Source organism: Bos javanicus, chromosome 26 (genome assembly GCF_032452875.1).
Source record: "Bos javanicus breed banteng chromosome 26, ARS-OSU_banteng_1.0, whole genome shotgun sequence".
Lineage (NCBI taxonomy): Eukaryota > Metazoa > Chordata > Mammalia > Artiodactyla > Bovidae > Bos > Bos javanicus.
In genome coordinates this window covers 15,574,937-15,600,807 of record NC_083893.1, presented here as the reverse complement: position 1 = coordinate 15,600,807, position 25,871 = coordinate 15,574,937, and the positions used below count along the sequence as shown (strand labels likewise).

General features: G+C 41.5%; 1 protein-coding gene across 1 annotated transcript in view; it reads right to left on the bottom strand.

Moving 5' to 3' along the window:
* Nucleotides 1–25,871, bottom strand: part of PLCE1 (phospholipase C epsilon 1) — a 369,702-nt gene that overhangs the window by 148,243 nt on the left and 195,588 nt on the right. The window contains exon 4 of the mRNA XM_061402841.1: nucleotides 13,419–13,735. Within this exon, the coding sequence (XP_061258825.1) occupies nucleotides 13,419–13,735 (317 nt within the window). The remainder of the gene's footprint in view (nucleotides 1–13,418; nucleotides 13,736–25,871) is intronic.

Genomic DNA, 25,871 nt, shown 5'->3' with positions numbered 1-25,871 from the left:
GACTTTGAAACAGAATCATACTCTTGCCACTATCTATGGCACCTCTCCAACCACTCTCTCCTACGACAGGTGATGCTCTGCACTGCCTTTTTCTAAATATGTGTATTTACTTAATATGTTATATCTTATGTGTCTAGAACTTGACTGTAAATTCCTTGAACAAATGGACATGTCTTGCTTATTATGTCCAACAGCATCTATTTCAAGAAACAAGTGCTAATACCAATTAGCATTATTCATTTATTAACTATACATGAAAGCTATAAAGAAAGCTGAGCACGGAAGAACTGATGCTTTTGAACTGTGGTGTTGGAGAAAACTCCTGAGACTCCCTTGGACTGCAAGGAGATCCAACCAGTCAATCCTAAAGGAAATCAGTCCTGAATATTCATTGGAAAGACTGATGCTGAAGCTGAAGCTCCAATACTTTGGCCTCCTGATGCAAAGAACTGACTCATTGGAAAAGACCCTGACACTGGGAAAGATTGAAGGCGGGAGGAGAAGGGGATGACAGGGGATGAGATGGTTGGATGGCATCGCCGACTCGATGGACATGAGTTTGAGCAAGCTCTGGGAGTTGGTGATGGACAGGGAAGCCTGGTGTGCTACAGCCCATGGGGTCGCAAAGAGTCAGACATGACTGAGCGACTAAACTGAACTGATTTATTAAATATTTATTAAGCATCTAGTACTTAAACTCAACATTCAGAAAACTAAGATCATGGCATCTGGTCCTATCACTTCATGGCAAATAGATGGGGAAACAATAGAAACAGTGACAGACTCTGTTTTGGGGGGCTCCAAAATCACTGCAGATGGTGACTGCAGCCATGAAATTAAAAGACGCTTGCTCCTTGGAAGAAAAGCTATGATCAACCTGCTGCTGCTGCTGCTGCTAAGTCACGTCAGTCGTGTCCAACTCTGTGCGACCCCATAGACGGTAGCCCACCAGGCTTCCCCGTCCCTGGGATTCTCCAGGCAAGAACACTGGAGTGGGTTGCCATTTCCTTCTCCAATGCATGAAAATGAAAAGTGAAAGTGAAGTTGCTCAGTCATGTCCGACTAGACAGCATATTAAAAAGCAGAGACATTACCAACAAAAATCTGTATAGTCAAAGCTATGGTTTTTCCAGTAGTCATGTGTGGATGTGAGAGTTGGACTATAAAGAAAGTTGAGTTCTGAAGAATTGATGCTTTTGAGATGTGGTGTTGGGGAAGACTCTTGAGAGTCCCTTGAACTGCAAGGAGATGCAACCAGTCCATTCTAAAGGAAATCAGTCCTGAATATTCATTGGAAGGACTGATGCTGAAGCTAAAACTCCAAAATTTTGGCCACCTGATGTGAAGAACCGACTCATTGGAAAAGACCCTGATGCTGGGAAAGATTGAAGGCAGGAGGAGAAGGGGACGACAGAGGATGAGGTGGTTGGATGGCATCACCGACACGATGGACATGAGTTTGAGTAGGCTCCGGGAGTTGGTGATGGACACGGAAGCCTGGCATGCTGCAGTCCATGGGGTCACAAAGAGTCAGACAGGACTGAGCAACTGAACCGAACTGAACTTAAATGGCTCTTGGCGAAGAACCAGACCTATAGCAATGAACAGGGTAATCAGGTTTCTGACGAAAAAGTAAACAAGTCAATGGCTTCCCTGACTTTCGAACTGAGACATGATCGAGAAAAAGCAGACACCAGCAGTGGGGGAGACAGTCTTCCGCAGAGGGAACAACAAATACAAAGGCTGTGTGGGAAAAACAAGTTCAGCGTCTTCAGGAACAGAATGAAGTCCAGTGTGGTTGGAACAGAGCCAGGTATAAAGATGGTTGGAGAAGCTGATGGGGCAAAATCATGCAGGGTCTTGCCATTTTGGATTTCATTCCAAATGCAAAGGGAAGACCTAGCGGAATTTTTAGGAAGTGGCTCAATAGTAAAGAATCTGCCTGCAATGCAGGAGAGACGGGTTCAATCCCTGGGTCGGGAAGATCCCCTGAAGAAGGAAATAGCAACCCACTCCAGAATTCTTGCCCAGGAAATCGCATGGACAGAGGAGCCTGGTGGGCTATAGTCCATGAGGCTGCAAAGAGTTGGACATGACTTAGCAATTAAACAACAGCAGTGATCTGATGCACTTTATATTTATAAAAGATCACGCTGGCCCTGGGTGGCGAAAAGGATTATAGGTTATGCAAGCATCAAAGTAGCACTGGAGGTGAGTGCAGTGGGGACTGGCTCCACGGTGGTGGCAGGGGGAATGCTAAAGTGAAAAAAGGGAATGCGTTAGTCGTTCAGCTGTGTCTGACTCTTTGTGACTCTGTGGACTGTGACCCACCAGCCTCCTCTGTCCATGGACTCTCCAGATAAGAATATTGGCATGGGTAGCCATTCCCTTCTCCAGGCGATCTTCCCAACCGAGGGATCGAACCCACGTCTCCCACACTGCAGGAAGATTCTTTACCATTTGAGCCACCAGGGAAGCTCCTAGGGGAAATGCTAAAGTGTGGTCCAATTCCAGGCGTATTTGTAAGTAGAGCAAATGAGCCTTGCTGATGGTTTGGATGTTGGCAGTCTGGGTAGAGAGAGTAAATCAAGAGTGACTCCTAGCTTGTCAGATTGAGCATCCAGGTAGATGCTGAAATGAGAGGAAGGAGATAAATGGGGAAAATACTATGTGGTATGTGAATAGGGTAGAGAGAAGGCAGGAGTTCTATTTTGGTCATATTTGAGATGCCTTTTAGACATTAAAATGTAAGCTCTGTGCACGGAGGGGCTCTGTCTTGGTTCTTTGCTATATCCCCAGCACACAAAACAGTGCCTAGAATATAAGATGTACCTTCGTAAAAATCTGTTGAATGATAAAAGGCGGGGCATCAAGAAGGCAACTGGATTTATGAATGTTTAAATCTCTTTGGCGAATGTAGATTCTTGGCAAAGCATAAATTTTCCGCCTTGGCTCCTACATGTGCAGTAAAGACCTCTGAGAGAGTGGTTTTTCAGAGAGTTGAATTAAACATCCTAACAGGGTCAGTTAAGGCAGTCCTGGAGAGAGACTCAAAATCCCAGTCTCTTTCCCACAGTGCTCAGTGTCATTCAGTGACACGCCTGAAGGCAAAGAATACGGGGTCTTGAGAAACTGCTGGAGTGTTTCTCTGAGCCATGTTAACTGTTTCCAGTTAAAAATAAATACGTCTCATGTATGTCAAAATCATATTTGTCTGTTTGCTAATTTCCACTGGATGCATTCTTATTTTTATCAGTCCAGGGACTGAAGTAGTAACTTGATGCTTACTTTCAACAGAATAAAACAGGCCTCCAATGAATCTATGGCTTTGGCAGTTCTCTTTCTAGAACGGCTAAATACTAAAGGCATGATGTGAGCCTTAAGCAGGGTAAATAAGAATAAAAATATCCTGTCATAGTAATAAAATAGTTTGAATATTGAAGATTTCAAAACCAAGTCCTCTAGGACCAAACAATTAAAAAAAAATACAGAAAGAAAGAAGGAAGGAAAGAGCAAATAAGCAAATAAGCAAGCCATCACACTTAATATTTATTGTTCATTTATCTATTTAGACAATTTTCAACTATTACACTATCTCCAAAGACTGGAATCATTTCCCCCCTATTTGTTTTGGGCTACAGCTTTATTCTTCTCTTTGAAAAACCTGTGCTCCTGAAGGTCTGGAGTCGTGATTCTCAACCATTGGTGGCATCAGTAATATATAGTGGAGCTTTTTAAAAATACAGAGCCCCAGGCCCACCATGGATTCATACAGCCAGAATCTCCTGTGGACTAGCTCCAGGCATGTGTGTATTTAAAAATACTCAGATGTCCATTGATTTCATTCTGCTAATCAGCGAAAGCCACCGTTAAAGGAAATCACGTTCGATGTTTAAAGCATGAACTCAGGCGTGGAGGGGCTGATTCACAAGATACTGAGCAGATCCTCTCCAAAGCCTTCTCCTGCTGCCCCAAATCAGAGCACAACTAGAGAACAGCCTCCCCAAAAAAATCCACAAAATAACTGTACACCCAGCCTTTCAAGGAGTACAGGTGCAACTAAAGGTTTTGAATTTCAAAAGCCATCCCTGTTGGGAGTATAAGTTTCATGCAAAATTGAAATACAGAAAAAGAGGAGGAAAAAGATTTGCAGGTATGGTGTGGTCAAGGAAGGAGGATAAAGAAACAAAGGAAAAAAAATTTTTTTGGCTGCACTGCGCAGCCTGTGGGATCAAACCCGCACCCCCTGCATTGGGGGCCTGGAGTCTTAACTACTGCATGAGGCAAGTCCCTAAAGTAAAATTTTTATTTTATTCTCTTTTTGGCAGCCTACATTCTCAAGTACCCAGTACCTAAGGAGATTTCAAAACCAAAAAGGAAACTTTAAAAGCCAAAGACCTTAAATCCTATTTCTGCCCGGTACTGGGAGGCAACAGTTTATTCTATTACTCTTCTAGGACAATGTTCTCAGACGTTTTGCAATGCCATTGTCCTACCCATTTCCAGCTCCACAGCCTGCCAATTCAAAGGAGATGCCACATTTTCAATATCATGGAGCCAACAAGGAGGTCAACAGTGCTATACATGTTGAAATAATAAAGAATATTTGAATACTGTTGCGAAGCAAATGGTTTAATTCAGAATAAAAGACCAAGGTGAGGGAAAAGGGCTCTTATGGCTTCTGATTCAATGGCACCAGGTTAATGAATCAAGAATACTGGCTTCAGAAGTCAGACCACCTGAGTTCAAACACTAACTCTGAAACCATGGGTCATTTGCCTCTCTGTGCTTCCATTTTATCTGTTAAGTGAGGGGATAATAATAATAAGTGGGATCTATTATCATTCGTTATTCTGACAATGCAGCTATTTTAGTTTTGTTTGTAACTGACACTGAACCCAGGACTGTGTCTTGGGTCCGCACTAAGTGCTTTACCCACGTCATCTCTCTGACTTACATCAACCATGTGAAGTAGGTACTATTAATATCCCCATTGAAAGGTGAGGGATTAGGTACTTGGCTTGAGGTTCCACAGTGGGAAATGATGGACTAAAACCCAGGCACTGTAGATGGGGAAACCTAGGATACTTTGGAAGACCACCATAAACTAATGATTCCTCAAGAAAGCTATCAAAACTCCCTGAAGCGGCCTTGCTTCTATAAAGGCATAAATAAATGCACAAGATATACTCCAGGCCATTAGGTGAAAGAAAAATGTCACCACCCGTGCCTACTGGTTTGAGTAAGTGCTATGATAATTCTAGTTTGACCTCATAGGTCAGAGTCTCTCCTGCCTGATATAGGGAGGAGCCAGAGATCTAAGCCTGATATCTACTTAAAGAAGGTGTCTTTCCCCCCACTCCCTGACTTTCCTTTGGTTATAAAACGGCAGCCTATTTAATCCTTGGGACAGAGCCCCCATGCCTTCCTGCTTGCATCTCTCACAAGTGTCCTATATTCATAAATCAGTTGGACATGATCGAAGCGACTTAGCACGCACGTATTTCTTTAGTCCAGAAACTTCTGAACTAAAATTTCTGTTCCCTGGGGAATGTGGCATGAAATTTCCAGGGAAATGAATACCATTTCTGCTCTCAGAGGTATGCCTCTAGGGAGAAGTGCTTTCCCAAGGAAAACTCTAGTTTTCCAAAGAGAGCTGAAATTTCCCTTACCCTGAGAGAGCTTTATTACGTACCTCATGAGTATTCCAATATGAGGGAAAATAGTTTGTACAGCAGTCCTGAGCAGAGGATTTGTTTGGCTTTCTGCATGAAAGAGTATGAGGGTGGGGGACAGGAAGCTTTGATAGGAAACTTTCCTAACAAGGTTGAATGTACAAATTCAAAACCAATATTTTTTTCTGAAGTATTTCAAGTGAAGGAACACATTTGGTCATTGTTGTTGGTTTAGTCACTAAGACGTATTCAACTCTTTGCAACCCCGTGGACTGTACCTCTCCAGGCCCTCTGTCCGTGGAATTACCCAAGCAAGAATACTGGAGTGGTTGCCATTTCCTCCTCCAGTGGACCTTCCTGACCCGAGCCAGGGATCGAATCCTGGTCTCATGCATTACAGGTGGTCTTGTGCGTTGCAGGCAAATTCTTTACCAACTGAACCACAGGGAAGTTCCCATTGGTCATGATGATATGTTATGCTTTTTTCTACTATGCTAAAATGGTCTTTCCTGGGCTATGAACAGAGAGACTTAGATGCTGGAATTTGTCAAAGTGATCATGATCCCTTAAAGAGTATATTCTTTGCAGCTGAAGATGGAAAAGCTCTATACAGTCAGCAAAAACAAGACCAGGAACTGACTGTGGCTCAGATCATGAACTCCTTATTGCCAAACTCAGACTTAAATTCAAGAAAGTAGGGAAAACCACTAGGCTATTCAGGTGTGACCTAAATCAAATCCCTTAAAATTATACAGTGGAAGTGACAAATAGATTCAAGGGATTAGATCTGATAGAGTCTCTGAAGAACTATGGACGGACGTCCCTAACATTGTACAAGAGGGGGTGATCAAAACCATCCCCCAGAAAAAAAATGCAAAAAGGCAAAATGGTTGTCTGAGGAGGCCTTACAAACAGCTGAGAAATGGGGAGAAATGAAAGACAAAGGATAAAAGGAAAGATATACCCATTTGAATGCAGAGTTCCAAAGAATAGCAAGGAGAGATAAGAAAGCCTTCCTCAGTGATCAATGCAAAGAAATAGAGGAAAACAATGGAATGGGAAAGACAGGAGATCCCTTTAAGAAAATTAGATACCAAGGGAACATTTCATGCAAAGATGGGCTCAATAAAGGACAGAAATGGTATGGACCTAACAGAAACACAAGATATTGAGACGAGGTGGCAAGAATACATAGAAGAACTATACAAAAAAGGTCTTCATGACCCAGATAACCACAATGGTGTGATCACTCACCTAGAGCCAGACCTCCTGGAGTGCAAAGTCGAGTGGGCCTTAGGAAGCATCACTACAAACAAAGCAAGTGGAGGTGATGGAATTCCAGCTGAGTTACTTCAAATCCTTAGAGATGATGCTGTGAAAGTGCTGCACTCAATACACCAACTAATTTGGGAAACTCAGCAGTGGTCGCAGAACTGGAAAAGTCAGTTTTCTTTCCAGTCCCAAAGAAAGGCAATGCCAAAGAATATTCAAACTACCGCACAACGGCACTCATCTCACATACTAGCAAAGTAATGCTCAAAATACTCCAAGTGAGGCTCCAACAGTATGTGAACCGAGAATTCCAGATGTTCAAGCTGGATTTAGAAAAGGCAAAGGAACCAGAGATCAAAATGCCAACATCTGCTGGATCCTAGAAAAAGCAAGAGAATTCCAGAAAAACATCTACTTCTACTTCATTGACTACACTAAAGCCTTTGACTATGTGAATCACAACAAACTGTAGAAAATTCTTAGAGATAGGAATAACAGACCACCTTACCTGCCTCCTGAGAAACCTGTATGCAGGTCAAGAAGCAACAGTTAGAACCAGACATGGAACAACAGATTGGTTCAAAATTGGGAAAGGAGTACATCAAGGCTGTATATTGTCACCCTGCTTATTTAACTTACATGTAGAGTACATCATATGAAATGCTGGGCTGGATGAAACACAAGCTGGAATCAAGGTTGCTGGGAGAAATTTCAATAACCTCAGATATGCAAATAACGCAACCCTTATGGCAGAAAGCAAAGAGGAACTAAAGAGCCTCTTGAAGGTGAAAGAGGAAAGTGTAAAAGCTGGCTTAAAACTCAACATTCAAAAACTAAGATCATGGCATCTGGTCCCATCAGTTTATGGCAAATAGATGGGGAAACAGTGGAAACAGTGAGAGACTTTATTTTCTTGGGCTCCAAAATCACTGTAGATGGTGAATGCAGCCATGAAATTAAAAGACACTTGTTCCTTGGAAGAAAAGCTATGACCGACCTAGAGAACATATTAAAAAGCAGACTCATTACTTTCCTGACAAAAGTCCATATAGTCAAAGCTACGGTTTTTCTTGTAGTCATGTATGGATGTGAGAGTTGGACCACAAAGAAGGCTGAACATTGAAGAATTGATGCCTTTAAACTGTAGTGTTGGGGAAGACTCTTGAGAGTCCCTTGAACTGCAAGGAGATCAAACCAGTCAATCCTAAAGGAAACCAACCCTGACTTTCATTGGAAGGTCTGATGCTGAAGCTGAAACTCCAATCCTTTGGCCACATGATGGAAAGAGCCGACTGATTGGAAACGATCCTGATGCTGGGAGAGATTGAAGGCAGGAGGTGAAGGAGACAACAGAGGACAAGAGGATGTATGGCATCACTGACTCAATAGTCATGAGTTTGAGCAAACTCCGGGAGATGGTGAATGACAGGGAAGCATGGCGTGCTGCAGTCCATGGGGTTGCAAAGAGTCAGACATGACTGAGCAACAGAACAGCACGGAGATTCTGGCTGAAAGGACTCAAGCCCAGACAGTCTTTCTCTGGTCAGATGGTTTATTTATTCTTATGATCTTTCCTACAGAGTTAAGCTGCACCTTGGCACTCTTTATAGAGGGGGTGCCCTTTACACTGTTGAACTGACATCTGGTGAAACTCACCAGATGGAAGGGACAGGCAGCACCTGAGTGTCACTCTGGGCTGCCTACATTTGTGTGTCTAGAGAAGCAGGTTGATGATGGCTCAGGCTGACCAAACATGGGAGGGTGCAGGAAGGTCACCTAGGGTAAAGAGCCAGGGAGAATCTCTCCTGAGCCTCCTGGGGTCTCAGTCTAACTGAGGGCTCAGTCTTGGGCTCACCACCTGCCCTTGGATCAGCTGGTTGAAGAGAGGAGCTCTGAGAATGGTCTTGCTAAGACCTACTCATAAAGAAAAACTGCTCTCTCAGGGCATAGGATGATGAATTCTGACCCCAAAGGCCATCAGTGGGTGGACAACCAGACAAAAGCAGGCCATACTGAGGAGGCATAAGGTTTGAGAACTAGTGACTCATACACCGCTTCCCCAAACCATGTTCCATCACAGCCCTTCACAAGAAAAGGGCATGAACTCAAAGCAAGTCAGGATGCTCATCCATCTGTATTTGCCTTTCATCTCTTCTCAAAGGCACGTGATAAAGTATGTCATCTCTTTGGAAAAATTATCTACCAAAAAATGCCTCTCTGTCTCCTTTTCGAAGAGATAAATGGCTCTGGAATTCGAAGAGAAACTAAAAACAGTAAGATCAAAAAGAATGTGGATTAGAAGTAGAGGTGGGAGAAAGGAAGAGTAGGGAAAAGAAAAATATGATTTGAGATTGTCAGAGCAAGAGACATTGGGGGTGGCCAGGAAGTGAGCCTGCTGAGCCTGAGAGGAAGAAGAGAGAACACTGGCTTCTTGGAGCTTCAGAACAAGAATATGACTACAGAGAGGTGTCTGGGTCAAAAGGCTCCAGCAAGCCCTGCCTTCCAAACCAAGGGGAGCAGGATCGAGCCCACCCCTAGGACCTCCTTGTGTCTCAGATGATAAAGAATCTGCCTGCAATGCAGGAGACCTAGGTTTGACCCCTGGGTCGGGAAGATCCTCTGGAGAAGGAAATGGCAACCCACTCCAACATTCTTGCCTGGAAAACCCCATGGACGGAGGAGGCTGGTGGGCTCCAGTCCATGGGGTCGCAAAAAGTTGGACATGACTGAGAGACTAACACTTTTTACTTCTCATTAGGACCTCCTTGACCACCACTGGCTTGGGGGCTGGCTTCTCGTGCCTGCTTCTGCTTACTTACAAGGATAAAGAAAAGTCACTGGCAAGTACCAGTCTTGACATCGGGCAGGAGAAGGGGAAAGGGGGAGAAATTCTGCTTCCAAGCCACAGTCTAAATTGATTTTAAATGATTTAGCTCCTGGCCTTCCTTAACGTAAGCCAAACCCCTTTCAGTTATTTCATGACTGTACTTGGAGTTGCATTTTCACCGTATTTTCCTAAGAATTAAAGTTATGCAACACTGCCTGACAGGAATGAGGGATAGTCTTCCCTTTCCCCAACATTAAAGTCTTTATGTAAAGAGTTGTTAGGATTTGGGAAACTTCTAGCTCATGATCACGTTCTCCTGACAATTAGAAGCAAGCTGCCTCAGACCATGAGGCTTTCCTGCTCATGACAAGAACTGGTTGTATTGTATTCTTGCCCAGAATGGCCTCCTCCCCTTTCCTGAGATGGTCCCCCTCTATCCCAACCACCCCTCAAGGCCTGGCCGCAAACACCCGCGTGAAGCAGAGTCTGATCACCCACCTGGATACTTCAGCTCCCACCATCTGTGTCACTCACACTGCACACAATTTCTGCCTTTTTTGGTATAGATTTGTGCCCCTGCCTGACTACAGTCTAAGACTGGTAGCTTCTGGCAGCCACAGACTGTTACTCACTTTCCTGAGAGCTTTTCCACTATGGTCTCCTGCTTCTGAGAAGTGCAGAAAACACGTCAACTGCAAGACTGAATGTGGGAACAAATGCATTTGCCTTTCTCCTAAGTGACTAGCAATGAAGCTCACTCTTCTCTTTGTCTCACTCTTGTCTTTGAGATTCTCCCATGTTCAACAAAAGTATATTTTACTTCCACTGAGGAAAGTGCACTTATATATCGGAAAGTATACCGAATTCTGAAAGAACCAAAGCATGGGATAATAATGTTGTAAATTTTCATCCTATATTGTTGTTCAGTCGCTAAGTTGTGTCTGACTCTCTGAGATCCCATGGACTTCAGCCCACCAGGCTTCCTTGTCCTTTACTAACTCCTGGAGTTTGTTCAAACTTACGCCCATTGAGTCGGTGATGCTAATTTCTTATTTAAAAGAGATGTTTAACACAAAAGTTTAAAAAAGAGAAGGTTACAGGATAGTAGGCGCTCCATAAATAAATCTTGAGTGAGTGAATGAATGAATGAATGGTAATAGGAAATTGGATAAAAATAGAAATGGTAGGAGAAGTAGAAAAAGAGTAGATGCACAAGAAGTTAAAGGAGACCTTGGGCTAATTAAACTCTAAGTCAGAAATGCTTATTTTACTACAAACTTTAACTTGGTAATTCAACAAGTAGAGAGGCAGGCAACTGAGAAGAAAACATACTTTAAAGACAGACATCTGGATGCTGACATCACTCAGCCACTGTGTGACCTTGTACAAGTGACTCAACCTCTCTGAGCTTCACTATTTTTTTAAAAAAATCCTTTAACTTTGAAGTAATTTTAGATTTACAGGAAAGTTACAAAAATACAGAGAGTTCCTGTACATAGTTCACCCAACTTCTTCCAGTGTTAGCATCTTTCATAATCATAGTCCCATTATCACAACAAGGAAGTTAACATTGATACATTCATTCGCATTAAACTACATGCATTATTAGAATTTCACCAGTTTCCCATCAATATCCTTCTTCTAGTCCAGGATGTAATAGGACCCCAAGCTATATTTAGTTGAGCACAAAATTCCTGGTCTCCTCTAGTTTTTGACAATTACCGTTCACGACCCTGACGCATTTGAAGAGTAGAATATCCTTCAATTTGGGATTGTCTGATTTTTTTTTCTCATGTTTTGGTTCAAAGCCCAGGCTCTGAGACCTGACTCTGTGGGCTTCAATATCGCTGCCACCTACTACCTATGTGACCTTTTGAAAAGAATTCCATCTCCTCGTGTCTGTTCCCCCTTTGGTAAAACGGGGTTAATGACAAGAATCTGTCTCCCAAGGTTGGTTGCGAGGAACAAATAAGTGGCACAGGTTAAATAATTAGCACGACAGTGCCAGATGACTATTAGCAATTCCTATGAATCATGGATCTCCCTTTGAGGAATGATGCTCAGGGCATCTCTGGAACAAAGAACTGTTTGAGCTCAGCCTCTAACACTCTCTTCATCCACTGAGCCTCACTGTCATGATACAACCATCACCAGGGTCATGATTGACAGGCTATGGAGGCTGCAAGATGAGCTGCTATGGTTGGAAAGTGTTTAAGTAACAAAGGTTGATTGATCCTCTGCCAATCAGAGATATATGAGACCTAGGATAGTCTCTTAGCATTTAGGTAGTTTACTAAATGACGAGGAAACTACTGTATTTGTGGAATTCAACCAACCAACAACCACCAAACACACAGACTGAAATTCTGTGTTTTAATATTCAAGACAAGGAAATGAAGTCTAAAAGAAATAAAATATAGAACAGAAAGCTCTGGGTGTGGAGTTAGGCTATGGAGTGAAAGTATTCTTTAAGTCCAAGAGTGCAGCATCCCCTGACTCTAGAGACCTGCCTCTCTATCCTGTCCTTCATCCTTGGTCCAAGGTCACAGGGTGTCCAGCAATTGGCTCTTTTGCTCCCAGCAAGCTCCTAGACCTCTTGCAATACCTCCCTTCTAGGTGTTCCCAGACTCTGGTCACACCTGTCCTTTTTAGAGGTTGCTTCTGGCAAGGTCTCGGAGGCCTTGGAGGGACTTTCTGGGGCTGAGAAATTGATGGTATACAGAGGTCAGGAATGAGGCAATTCATTGTCCTTCAAGACCATGTTCCTCCCAGCTCTTCTGACCCAGGTGTATTGGTGTTTAATTTCTGCGGGGGAGAACTGACAATAGAAGATGGAGTGGGCTAGAAGGACCCCATGGGCAAGGGATCATGTCATCAAACTCCAAATTAAGACACCTAGGCTTACGAGCACCAGGAGGAGATTATTTGAACATGAGCCCAGAGAGAACATTTTGGCAAGGGCATACAGAAAATGAGGGGTTCTGGTTGTCCAAAGGGTGAAAGCTTGTAGAACATGGTTATGCTAGGGGATGGAGATGGGCTCAATTAGGTTGAAGGGTAGAGTGGAGTGAAAGGGAGGATGACAGTGTGTCTATCCCATTGCCTGGAAAGGAAACAGTTATCATGGAAGCGTCAAGACAGACAGGTAGATGAGATAGCAGTAACAAACAGACCTAAAAGGGGAAATGCCTAAACGTCACTTACTAGCAGTTAGATAAAGACAAATATCATATGACATTGTTTATGTGTGGAATATAAAACAATGGTACAAGTGAATTTATTCACAAAACAGAAGTAGAGTCACAGATGCAGAAAACAAACTTACGGTTACCAGGGAGAGAGTGGGGGAGGGACAAATTGGGTGATTGGGATGGACATACACACACTATTATATATAAAATAGATAATTAATAAGGCCCTATTGCATAGCACAGGGGACTGACTCTACTTAATATTCTGTAATGTCCTATAAGGGAAAAGAATCTAAAAAGACATACGTATAATGAACAGCTTATTCACTTTGCGGTACAGCAAAAACTGATACAACATGATAATCAATTATATTTCAATTAAAAATTAACTAAAAATGAAAACAAGCACTTACTCGTGATTCAATCACAACACATCTGAGAGCGGCTTCTTACCTCATTAAATCTCATCACAAGATCTTCGAGGGCATTGTGCTCTCCCTTCTGGGAGGTAAGAATGGATGCTGAGATGGATGCTTTGAGGCAGGGCAGGGACCTCTGGCGTTCTGTTGTGCCCAAGCCCCGGGTCAAGAAGAAAAGATAGTCAACTGGCAAGACCCTTCGGTAAATATTTTGCTCCTGCTCCATCAGGATGCTGGCGACTTCCTCTGGGAACTGGATGAGGGGCTTCAGATCAATCAGTTCCTTGCTGATCCCAGCTGAACTTGAAGGAAGGGCACTGGAGTTGGCCATAGAGGTGCCTGGTTGGCGTTCTGAAATAAAGCGACAGAAGCCATGGTTACACTGTGACTGGTAACCCCTACCACAGATATTTGGGCTTCACAGGTGGCACTAGAGAACACTAAAGAACCAGGAGATGTAAGAGACACAGGTTTGATCCCTGGAATGGGAAGATCCCCTGGAGGAGGCCATGGCAACCCACTCTAGTATCCTTGCCTGGAGAATTCCATGGACAGAGGAGCCTGGTTGGCTACAGTCCATAGGGTCGCAAAGAGTTGGACATGACTGAAATGACCTGGCATGCATGCACAGCAGATATTTACTTGAGAGCCATTGAGAATCTTACAGCTTTCACCCTAGATGTACATCGACAGATGAAGGGATAAAGAAGTTGTGGTACATATATACAATGAAATAATTCTCACTCATCAAAGGAACAAATTTGAGTCAGTTGAACTGAGGTGGATGAATCTAGAGCTTGTTATGCAGAGTGAAGTAGATCAGATAGAGAAAAACAAATAATGTATATTAACACATATATATGAAATCTAGAAAAATGGTACTGATGAATCTATTTGCAGGGCAAAAATAGAGACACAGATGTAGAGAACAGGCTTGTGGACACAGTGGCAGAGGGTGAGGAGAGGGTGAGACAAACTGAGAGCAGCACTAAAACATATACATTACCATATGTAAAACAGATAGCTAATGGGAGGTTGCTATGTAACACGGAAGCTCAACCCGGTGCTCTGTGACAACCTAGAGGGCTGGGTTGGGGTGGCGGGGTAGGAGGGAGATTCAGGAGGGAGGGGATATTTGTATACTTATGGCTGATTCACGTCATTGTATGGCAAAAACCAATAGAGCATTGCAAAGCAATTATCTTCTAATTAAAAATAAATTTTAAAAAATCTTAGAGGTTTATCAACCAAAGTTTCTGCTTGGTGAATGGTTCTATACTCTCTGTCCTGTTATGGAGACCTTTCTGATATCTGTCTTGCCCCCCTCCCACTCTCTGGTTTCCCATTTTCAGAAGCAGAGGTGACCTAGCACACCATTCCCTAAGCAGGTCACTGTGACCTCTGCAGAGTACTAGTGAAGGAGAATGTACTATTTGCTTCCTCATCCTCCAGGGATAACCATCAGTCTGAAAAGGAATGAAGGTAGGCACAGGCAAAGCAACTGAAATGGAAGAGGGGAGGAGGCCTATACACATACAGGGGTGTGCACCCTGTGTGCGAACATACCAGAGACCTAGGGACCCTCCGCACACCAGATTTCAAAACGTCACGGCCTACCCTGCCAATATCCCACCCTCAAAGATGCCAGTTCCACTGAGATTTATCCGGTGGTTTGCAGGAACAGAGAGCTTCCCTGATGGCTCAGACATCTGCCAGCCATGCAAGAAACTCAGGTTCAACCCCTGGGTTGTGAAGATTTCCTGGAGAAGGAAAGGGTAACCGACTCTAGTATTCTTGCCCGGAGAATCCCTTAGACAGAGGAGCCTGGAGGGTTATAGTCCATAGCGTTGCAAAGAGTTGGATACAACTGAGCAACAAACACTTTACTTTCCTTACAGGGACAGAACCACCTATACAAGTAAGGAAGAAATAGGTAATGAGATGTATCTAAATAAATAAAATAAATTTTATTCCCTGCTTCATAACTGATAATAAGAAGGTGGTAGCAGGAAGGAAATGGCAACCCACTCCAGTGTTCTTGCCTGGAGAATCCCAGGGACGGCAGAGCCTGGTGGGCTGCTGTCTATGGAGTCACACAGAGTCAGACACGACTAAAGCGACTTAGCAGTAGCAGTAGCAGCAGGAAGGAAGGTAGCAAGTGCATTAGATAGAAGTCCCAAAGGCATTCATTCATAGACTCAAAATTATTCCTTTAGCACATGTTCACTTTGCCATAGTGGATATCTCCACCTTCCATATCTTCCTTTCCATGGACTCTTCTTTGCCTAGAGAGATTGTCCTTAAAGACAAACTAGTAAAATATCCCTTCTCCCTTAAACTCCAACTAGACTTACCCTGCATTATCTGCCTTCTCTAAAAGGTAGTCTACTTTCTCTGATTCCTTCCTCTATGAGTGTGGCGACTATAATATCTGATCCAAAAATCAAGCCATGCATGATTCTGCTCACATTAATAAGTCAATAAGGATGTGGATGGAACAGAAAAGTAGAAACCAGGTCTGTCTTAGATGACAGTGTTGATGTGGAATACCAAATTATATCTGGTTTTCTCTAAGCTCATATTTGAAAATAATTAAAATAAGGCAGGTTCTCAATCAAGCCTACAAGACCTCATTCTCCAACTTGCTGAATGGTTGAGAAAGTGACCAAATTTCCCCCAAACAGAGCCAGAATATGGCCTGAATGATGACAGAGGCAGATTTCAGTATCTGATGCTGATAATTTATGTATAGTGGAACTAGCCATATATAGTAAATCTTCCCAGAAGTAACCAGGTTTAAGACATTTCAAAGTATAGCATTCTGTGGAGGAAATAAAAGTAACTCCCTAATCTTATGAAACAGCTGCTTATTTAACTTACATGCAGAGTACAGCATGTGAAAAAAACCACAAGCTGGAATCAAGATTGCCAGGAGAATATCAATAACCTCAGATATCTAGACGATATGACCCTAAAGGGAGAAAGCAAAGAGGAACTAAGAGCCTCTTGATGAAGGTGAAAGAGGAGAGTGAAAAAGCTGGCTTAAAACTCAGTATTCAAAAAATGAAGATCATGGCATCCAGTCCCATCACATCATGGCAAATAGAAGGGGAAAAAGTGGAAACAGTGACAGACTTTATTTTCTTGGTCTCCAAAATCACTGTGGATGGTGACTGCAGCCATGAAATTAAAAGATGCTTGCTCTTCAGAAGGAAAGCTATGACAAATCTAGACAGCATATTAAAAATCAGAGACATTACTTTGCCGACAAAGGTCCGTCTAGTCAAAGCTATGGTTTTTCCAGTAGTCATGTAAGGATGTGAGAGGTGGACCATAAGGAAGGCTGAGCACCAGAGAATAGATGCTTTTGAATTGTGGTGCTGGAGAAGACTCTTGAGAGTCCCTTAGACAACAAGGAGATCTAACCAGTCAGTCCTAAAGGAAATCAACCCTGAACATTCACGGGAAAGACTGATGCTGAAGCTGAGGCTCCAACAGTTTGGCCACCTGATGTAAAGAGCTGACCCACTGAAAAAGACCCTCATGTTGGGGGAAATTGAGGGCAAGAGGAGGAGTGAGAGGTTGAGACATCCAGACAGAGGATGAGATGGTTGGATTAATTCAGGAGGTAGGTAGTATTATTATGTGATACTCATATAAGGTAACCTAAGTGGTCAGCTGGGAAGTTGGGATTTGAATTAGGGTCTTTTTGACCTCAGAGTTTGTGTTCTTGATCACTCAGCATATGATCTTACGTGGCAACAGAATATCACATTGGCATTATGGATTTTAGGTGCATCACAAGTGATTTCTGTTAGTATAAGCCAACTTCCTGTGCTTGCTTACTTGCAGTGGTCTGATGAGATGAACTCTTCAAACTCCAAAGGTAAGGATTTGACTCTAAAGAGTTGACAGTTCCGTTCTTTGGTCAGCCCGGAACCATCGTGTCAATCACAACATCACAATTACATTAGAAAGTAGCTAACAGTCATGAAAAGTGCCCTCTCCTCTCCTTCTCACAAATTCGTATGAAAGTTCCCATGCTTGAAACCAAAATTTTTGAAAGTGTATTACACTGAATTTATGCAAAACATGGTTCCTTGGTTAATCATTTAGAGACATACTGGGTTAAACAAAGTTAAACAAGCTTTCCTTTTTCCATTTTAACTGCAGGACTTCTCAGAGCCTTTAATAATTCCCATTAGGGGAAAAACTATCATAGCACACAGTAGCTATCCTCAATTTTGCTATCTATGTCTAATATCATTTCCATGGGAATTATAGTTTTCTCAAAACTTTTGTCAACTGGGGGAAATAGGGCCTTGGGCGGTTAGTGGCTCCAAAGAAGCTTGGTCTGCCATATTCTCAAAGACAATATATAAAGGTCCATGTAAAGATCCAAGGGTGAGAGAGAACATTGCTTATTTTGGGAAACTGCAAGTCATTGCCCAAGGCCGTAGCATATATGAACAGAGATGGAGCATCTGCGTAGAAAATGAAGGAAGCATTATTTTCTGGAAGGCACTACAGAACAGGTGTGGCTCATGAAGGAACAATGGGGGTGGTAGGAGGTTCCAAACATATACATGAAGAAATGTACACCTTAAACTTTTGGGTCTCTGGGTGGACCTATGCGATCGCCCAACCTTGAAGGAGGAGAATCTGGGCCGAGTCTTCCCTTGAGGGATGCTGTGGTGAGAGACATCCATTTAACCCTTGGTTCCTTCCTTCCTATGACCAGAAAGCCCTGATCTTGCCTATAAACTTCTACTCCCAGGGACTGTCTACTATTTCATTGAACTTTTTTCTAATGTAATTTTACAGTATTAAAAAGATATATCAAAATGGTATCTGAAAAATTCAGCCAGAGAACAAAATTCTAATCTTCTCATGGGCACAAACTGGTTTGGTGTTTGAGCAGTTCAGATTTTTCCAAATATTACAGTATTGTTTTTGAAAAATTAGTTCAAATTGCAATTGTAGGCAATCCTTTATTTTCTTAACTGAAGCCCTGGATTCATCAACCTCACATCACTCTTTGAGTGATGTGATTCCAATCATATAAAATAAGACAGGAGAGGAAGGATGTTGATTTCTTTCTTTTATTTAAGATTCAAAGTTGACTTGCAGACACTAAATCTCAGGCAGAGTTGAAAATTGTTTTTCAACAGGGAAGTAATAGATTTAGATGGAGAAAGGTCAGCTAGTTGATGATACTTTCTCATTATCTGTTATTGGTTTTCAGAGTCACAGTCAATCTTGCAACAGCTGTGTCTGGCCCTCAATACTGCATGATTTTATGAGTTCACAAATCAATGAAGCATATTATTCCTAAGTCGTACTCTTTTTTTAAAAGGGGAAAAAACCAATATGCATAGATTGAGAATTAAACCACAGTCAGATAAAATACTTTATAAGCGATGGAAGAGCCTCATGGAAGAAATATGACAGAATTCCTATTAGTAAAAAATAACTTCTGTGCTCACTCTGACTTCCAAAGAGATATAAGCCCACCATGAAAATATAAAAAATTAGAGAAGTATAAAGAAGAAAATTAAAACAATCAATAATCCTACACCCATAGATAATCTCTGCTAATACTTTTGTTGTAGCATTTCATATTTTTTCTACAAATGTACAAAGCACTTACAAAATTAGGATCAGAACACATGCTTTTTTTTTCGAAGCAAACAAACAAAAAACCCAACTTATTCTACAGTGCACATTTCCCCAACTTTAAAACTAGTTTTCTAATATTTGATCTTAATGGCTCTTTAGTAGTCAGTGTTATGTTTACCATTTATGTCATTATAAATAACACTGTGATAGAGTTTTTAAATCTATCATTATACTTGCTTATTATATTTTCCAATAACATTGAAACAGAGAAAAATTCCCCACCCACACTGGGAAATTTCCAGGGAGTGGTAATTTCTTTTCACAGCACACATTAGTCAAATGTTTTAGCCGTATTTCTCATTGATCACCTATTGTTTCTGATTTTTTTGGGTAAACAAAATTCATTGAGCCAAAATTCATATGGTAAACTATAATAAGATGCCATGCTTATAGAGGAAAGTGGCATTACTGGCTCAAAGTTAACAAGAGGGAAACTCTAGGGTGCCAATGACAATCTAATGCCCTTGTACCCAGCAGGCCATTCCTGATGTGAATATTTCTAGAGCAGAGCCCAAGCAGGTCACCTGAACACCAGAGTCTGATCTGGCTGAGCAACTTAAACCTATACTATTTACCCTTAAGAGATTCTGTATATCTATTTTATAATGATGCTGCTGCTGCTGCTAAGTCACTTTAGTCGTGTCTGACTCTGTGCGACCCCGTAGACGGCAGCCCACCAGGCTCCCCCGTCCCTGGGATTCTCCAGGCAAGAACACTGGAGTGGGTTGCCATTTCCTTCTCCAATGCATGAAAGTGAAAAGTGAAAGGGAAGTCGCTCAGTCGTGTCCGACTCTTCGCGACCCCATGGACTGCAGCCTACTAGACTCCTCCGTCCATGGGATTTTCCAGGCAAGAGTACTGGAGTGCGTTGCCAGTGCCTTCTCCAATTTTATAATGATAATCATCAATAATAATACTAAATAAATTATAATATCATTAAATAATGTATAATAATCACTACTTACTGTATGCTAAGAGTTGCTGTAAGCTCCCTAAAGAGGTCTCACTTGGTCCTCACAACCACTTTATGCCATAGCACCCTATGCTATTACTTTTTTAAAGCTTATTTTTTTAATTATTTATTTATTTGGGAGTACCAGCTTTTATCTGAGGCATGCGGGATCTAGTTTCCTGACCAGAGATTAAACCTGGGTCCCCTGCGTCAGGAGCACAGAGTCTTAGTCACTAGAAAACCCAGAAAGTTTTATTATTATTATACTTCTTTTATATTATTATATACTCATTTTATTTATACCCTTTCCTATTATTATACTCATTTTAGAATATGGGGACAGAAGTTACAGAACTTATTCAGTATCATCCTGAGATTAGCGATGGAAGCCGTGCCACATCAGTCTGACACCCAAGTCCAGGCTCCCCAAATCACCACTGTCTCTGGCTTGAAGGATTTGTTCCTCTTAGTGTCTCTATACAACTGGTTTCCTAGTGGTAGATAAATGAGGTGGGACTCAGACCAAATGATCTAGCTGGAAGGACCTCATTCAGGGACAGCTAGGACAAATTTTCCACACCTTACAAATCAGAAAACAGTGCCTCTAAGAGATCAAGCTTCTTGCCCAAGGTCACGGAGCTGATTATCGGCAAAGTTGGTCTCCGACTCCCAGTCGAGTATTCCCTCTCTACTCCACTGTCTCCCCTACTTAGTGTGGGTAGAACCTCAGGTGTTGTACACTCTTGGGGGGAATCTCCCCCAGAGGAAGAAAACAAGATAATGGAAAGTATAATCCAGCGGTTACAAGTGGGGTCCTGGCAATCACACAGGAGTGGGGCTGCAGCCCAGCTCAGGCACTGACTTGCTGACTGACCTTGGGTAAGTTCTCTACAACCATGTCACAATGATGATGGGGAAATGAAAATGAGAAAATGCATGCAAAAACGTTTAGCACATATTCAGCTCTCAGTAGTTAGCTGTTTTTTTATTGTTGTGAATTTATCCTTTGAAAGAGGAAGGAATCTTGGGGCCTTTCATCTTGGAAGTCAGATGGAGAGACTTAGTCATATATCAAACCATTTCAGGGTATGGAAACTTTTGCTTTGTTTTTATAACCTGCAACTTGTACCCTCTGGTATGGTGCCCACCATAATCAAGCATTTTTTAAAAAGATCCTCATTTATTCATAGGAAAATATCCATCACATTTTGCCATACATTTTAATAATAGATTCCCCACTTTAAAAAAAGTTATCCCCTCCCCACCCCAAATTTGCTGTTCTTAACTTGGCAGCTGTCCTCTCTATGAACGGTCACATCCTTTCTAGTTTGGCATCATCAGCAAACCTCATTGAAAAGTCAGAAGAGTCTCAGAGTTAAATCCTTTCATGCTAAAATACTGCTGAGTTATTTATGTCCATTTTTTTTTAACTGAGATATAATTCACATACCATAAAACTCATTTTTGAAAGTATACAATTCAGCAGTTTTTCAGTATGTTCATGGAGTTGAACTGTTGTCATAGTTACTTTTAGAACATTTTTTTATCACTGCTACTTCCTCTAAGGCTCAGCAAGTAAAAATCCACCTGCAGTGCAGAAGACACAGGAGACACGGGTTCAATCCCACATCGGGAAGATCCCCTGGAGGAGGAAATTGCAATCCACTCTAGTACTCTTGCCTGGACAGTCCCATGGACAGAGCATCCTGGCAGGCTATATAGTCCATGGGGTCACAAAGAGTCAGACACGACTGAGCAATAATATTAGAATATATGCACACACATTATCAGTCATTCCCCCGGCCCAACTCTTATCAGCCCCCGACAACCACTACTCTTTCTGTCTCTATGGATTTGTACATTTTCTAAAGCTGAATCATACAATATGTGGCCTTTTGTGTATCGCTTCTTTCAGTTATAATATTTTCAACATAAATCAATGTTATAGCATGAATCAGTACTTCATTTCTTATTTTGGCTAAATAAGATTCCATTTATGTATATACCAAATTTTGTCTATCCATTCATCAGGTAATGAACGTTTGTATTGTTTCCACCTTTTGATGATCATGAATAATGCTATTACGAATATTTGTGTAAAATCTTTTGTGTGGGTAAATACCTAGGAATGGGATTGATGGATCATACTGAAGGATGGATCATACTGAAGACAGAACAGGCTCCATCTTGAAAGCAGGACTCCATCTTGGGCTGGACTGTGGACTTTGAGCTATATGCCCAGTATTTATGGAAACGACATACCAACTGGAAAACCAGACACACCCCCTCCCCCGGATGTAAGAGCCCCAGGGCTCGTATCTAGACTCTCCATCGCCTAAACTGCTACTGCTACTGCTAAGTCACTTCAGTCGTGTCCGACTCTGTGTGACCCCATAGACGGCAGCCCACCAGGCTCCCCGTCCCTGGGATTCTCCAGGCAAGAACACTGGAGTGGGTTGCCATTTCCTTCTCCAATGCATGAAAGTGAAAAGTTAAAGTGAAATCGCTTAGTCGTGTCCAACTCTTAGTGACCCCATGGGCTGCAGCCTACCAGGGTCCTCCATTCATGAGATTTTCCAGGTAAGAGTACTGGAGTGGGGTGCCATTGCCTTCTCCGCCATCGCCTAAAAGAATACACTAATTATCTGTGTAACCAAATAGAATCATAAATTCTATTATGCTTACTGGGGTATGACCACAGGCCTATTGATAATTGTCCACTGTTAACTACCTAGGCGCAAGGCATACGAATCACGGGTTTAAGGCATATGAATCACTGGTTAACTTTGTATCTTTCTTTTCCTTTGTTCAGACTAGTTTCAGAGAATTTGGGGAGGTGGGTTTGAACATGTACACTTGGGGTATATAAGGTTTTCACAAAAACTGGTCGGGGTCCTTGGCTAAGAGGAGACTCTGCCCTGGGCCCGCCGGTGTAATAAACTGCCCTCCACTGTCTGCATTGTCCTTCTGAGTGAGTTTGTTTCCCGGCACACGTGGCTACAACAATATGATAACTCTGTGTTTAGCAGTTATTGAGGAATGCTCAAACTGTTTTCCTCACGGACTGCACCAATTTACATTCCCTCAGCAATGCACAGGGCTCCAATTTCTCCATATCCAGGTCAACATTTGTTTTCCTTAAATCTTTTTTTAAATTATAGCCATCCTAGTGAGTGTGAAGTGGTATCTTATGGTTTTGATTTGCATATTCCTAGTCACAAATGATATTGAGCATGTTTTCATGCGCTTACTGGCCATTTGTATACTTCTTTTGAGAAATATTGACTTAAGTCCTTTGCCCACATTTGAATTGGGTTGTTTTGTTGTTGTTGAGTTTTATATATATTCTGGATATTAATCTCTTATCATGTATGTTATTTGCAAATATTTTATCCCATTCTGTGTGCTACCTTTTAGCTTTACTGATAGTGTTCTTTGACAAAAATTTTTTTTTTAAAAAATGGAAATATAGTTGATTTACAATATTGTGTTAGTTTCAGGTGTACAGCAAACCGATTCAGTTACATATATTTTTTTTTCAGATTCTCTTCGATAATAAGTTATTATAAGACATTGGATATCACAAAATTTTTAATTTTGATAAAGTCCTATTTTCCATGTTTCTTCTGTTGACTGTGCTTTTGGTGTCATATCCAAAACTCTGCAATATACAATGTCATGATGCTTTCCCTCTATGTTTCATAGCTTTAGGTCTTATATTTAGTTCTTTGATTTGTTTTAGGTTAATTTTTGTATACAGTGTAAGGCAAGGGCCCAAATTCATTTTTGTACATGTGTATCCAATTTTCCTAGCATCATTTTTGGAAAAACTTTCCCCACTGAATGATCTTTGTTGAAAATTATTTGATCATACATGCAAGGGTTTATTTCTGGGATCTCTATTCCATACTTTTGGTCTATGCTACTGCTACTGCTAAGTCACTTCAGTCGTGTCCGACTCTGTGAGGCCTCATAGACGGCAGCCCACCAGGCTCCCCTGTCCCTGGGATTCTCCAGGCAAGAACACTGGAGTGGGTTACTGTAGCTTTGTAGTAAATTTAGAAAATGGATGTGTGAGTCTTCCAATTTTTTTCACTTTTAATTTTTATTTTAAAAAGTTATTTTGGCTATTTTGGGACCCTGAAAGTCCATGTAAATTTTAGAATCAGCTTGTTAATTCCCCAAAAACAGTGGGTGGAATTTGGACTGCACTGAATCAGTAGATTACTTTGGGGAGTATGACCAGCTTAACAATATTAGTTTTAAATTCATGACCACAGGAGGTCTTTCCACTTATTGAAGTCTTTTAAAATTCTTTCAATAATGCTTTGTAGTTTTGAGTGTACAAGTCTTGAATTTCTTCTGTTAAATTTATTCCTAAGTATTATATTATTTTTGCTGCTGCTGTAAATGAAATAGTTTTTGTAACTTCACTATCAAATTGTTCATGGCCAGTGTGAATAAATATGACTGAGATTCTGTCTTGCAAGCCTGCTGAATTCACTTATTAGTTCTAATAGGAGTTCAGTGGATTTCTTAGGATTTTCTATATATGAGATCAGGTTATCTGATAACAGAGATAGTTTTACTTCTTTGTTTCCAGTTGGAATACCTTTTGTTTCTTTCTCTTACCTAATTGCCCTAGCAAGGCCCTCCAATAAATGTGGAACAGAAGCGATGAGAAGAGATATCTTTGTCTGGTTCCTGATCTTGGGTGAAAAATTCTCAGTCTTCCACCATAACACAGTGTATTAGCTGTGGGTTTTTCACAGATGCACTTTATCAGGTTAGAGAAGCTCCCTTCTATTCCTATTTTATTAAATGTGTTTATTGTAAAAGGGTATTGGATTTTGTCAAATGATTTTTCTGCATCTTTCGAGATGATCATGTGGTTGTTATCCATTATTCTACTAATATGGTGCGTTACTTTAATTTTCATATGTTTAACTGCATAGTTATTGTATATTAATATATCACATATTTAAGTACAGCCTAACCAAGAAAAGCCTTGTATGAGACCAGCAGACATTTATTGTTTATCTGCAGTTCTGACCTTAACTTGGACCTGTACATTGGACAAGAACAGATGGCAAACTGGGATGTGACTGTAACCATGACTTCAAACCACAAACACTCTGATATTTTTAAAAATTATGTTTGTTTTAAAGAAAGGAAATACATATTTTAAAAATGCATGTTGAAAATTGTTGTTTGTTATCATAATCACATTTTCAACCCATGATGATATGAGTATCAATTAAAATAGCTCTATGACTTAAAAGAAAACTGGTGCATGTTATTTCTGATTTAAAACATATTATTTCAGAACTGACCTGTACCAGACTTTGGGTAGCTCAAAGTCACTTAATAAGAAAAACACACGTCGACCTGGAATTTATTTATTTATTTTTGCCCATAAAAGGCAGTACTAATTGTACTGACAGCATTACTTTTTGTAACATTTTATTTAAGTATCTCCTTTAGTCCTACCCGTGACTCTGGTCTAAGTATGATTAAGTGTTAGTCAATCATTGGTGTCCAACTCTTTGCGACCCCCATGGAAAGTAGCCCACCAGGCTCCTCTGTCCATGGAATTCTCCAGGCAAGACTACTCGAGTGGGTTGCCATTCCCTTCTCCAGGGGATCTTCCTGACCCAGGATCAAACCTGGGTCGCCTGCATTGCAGGCAGATACTTTGCTGTCTGAGCCACCAGGGAAGCCCCCAAGTATGATTAAATATTTCATTTTACAGCTGAGGAAACACCAAAGGTTAAGTAACTTGCCTAAATACTCACAGGTAGTAAGTAGTGATGCCAGGAATTTGACTCAGACTCATTTGACTTCAAAGTTCATTCT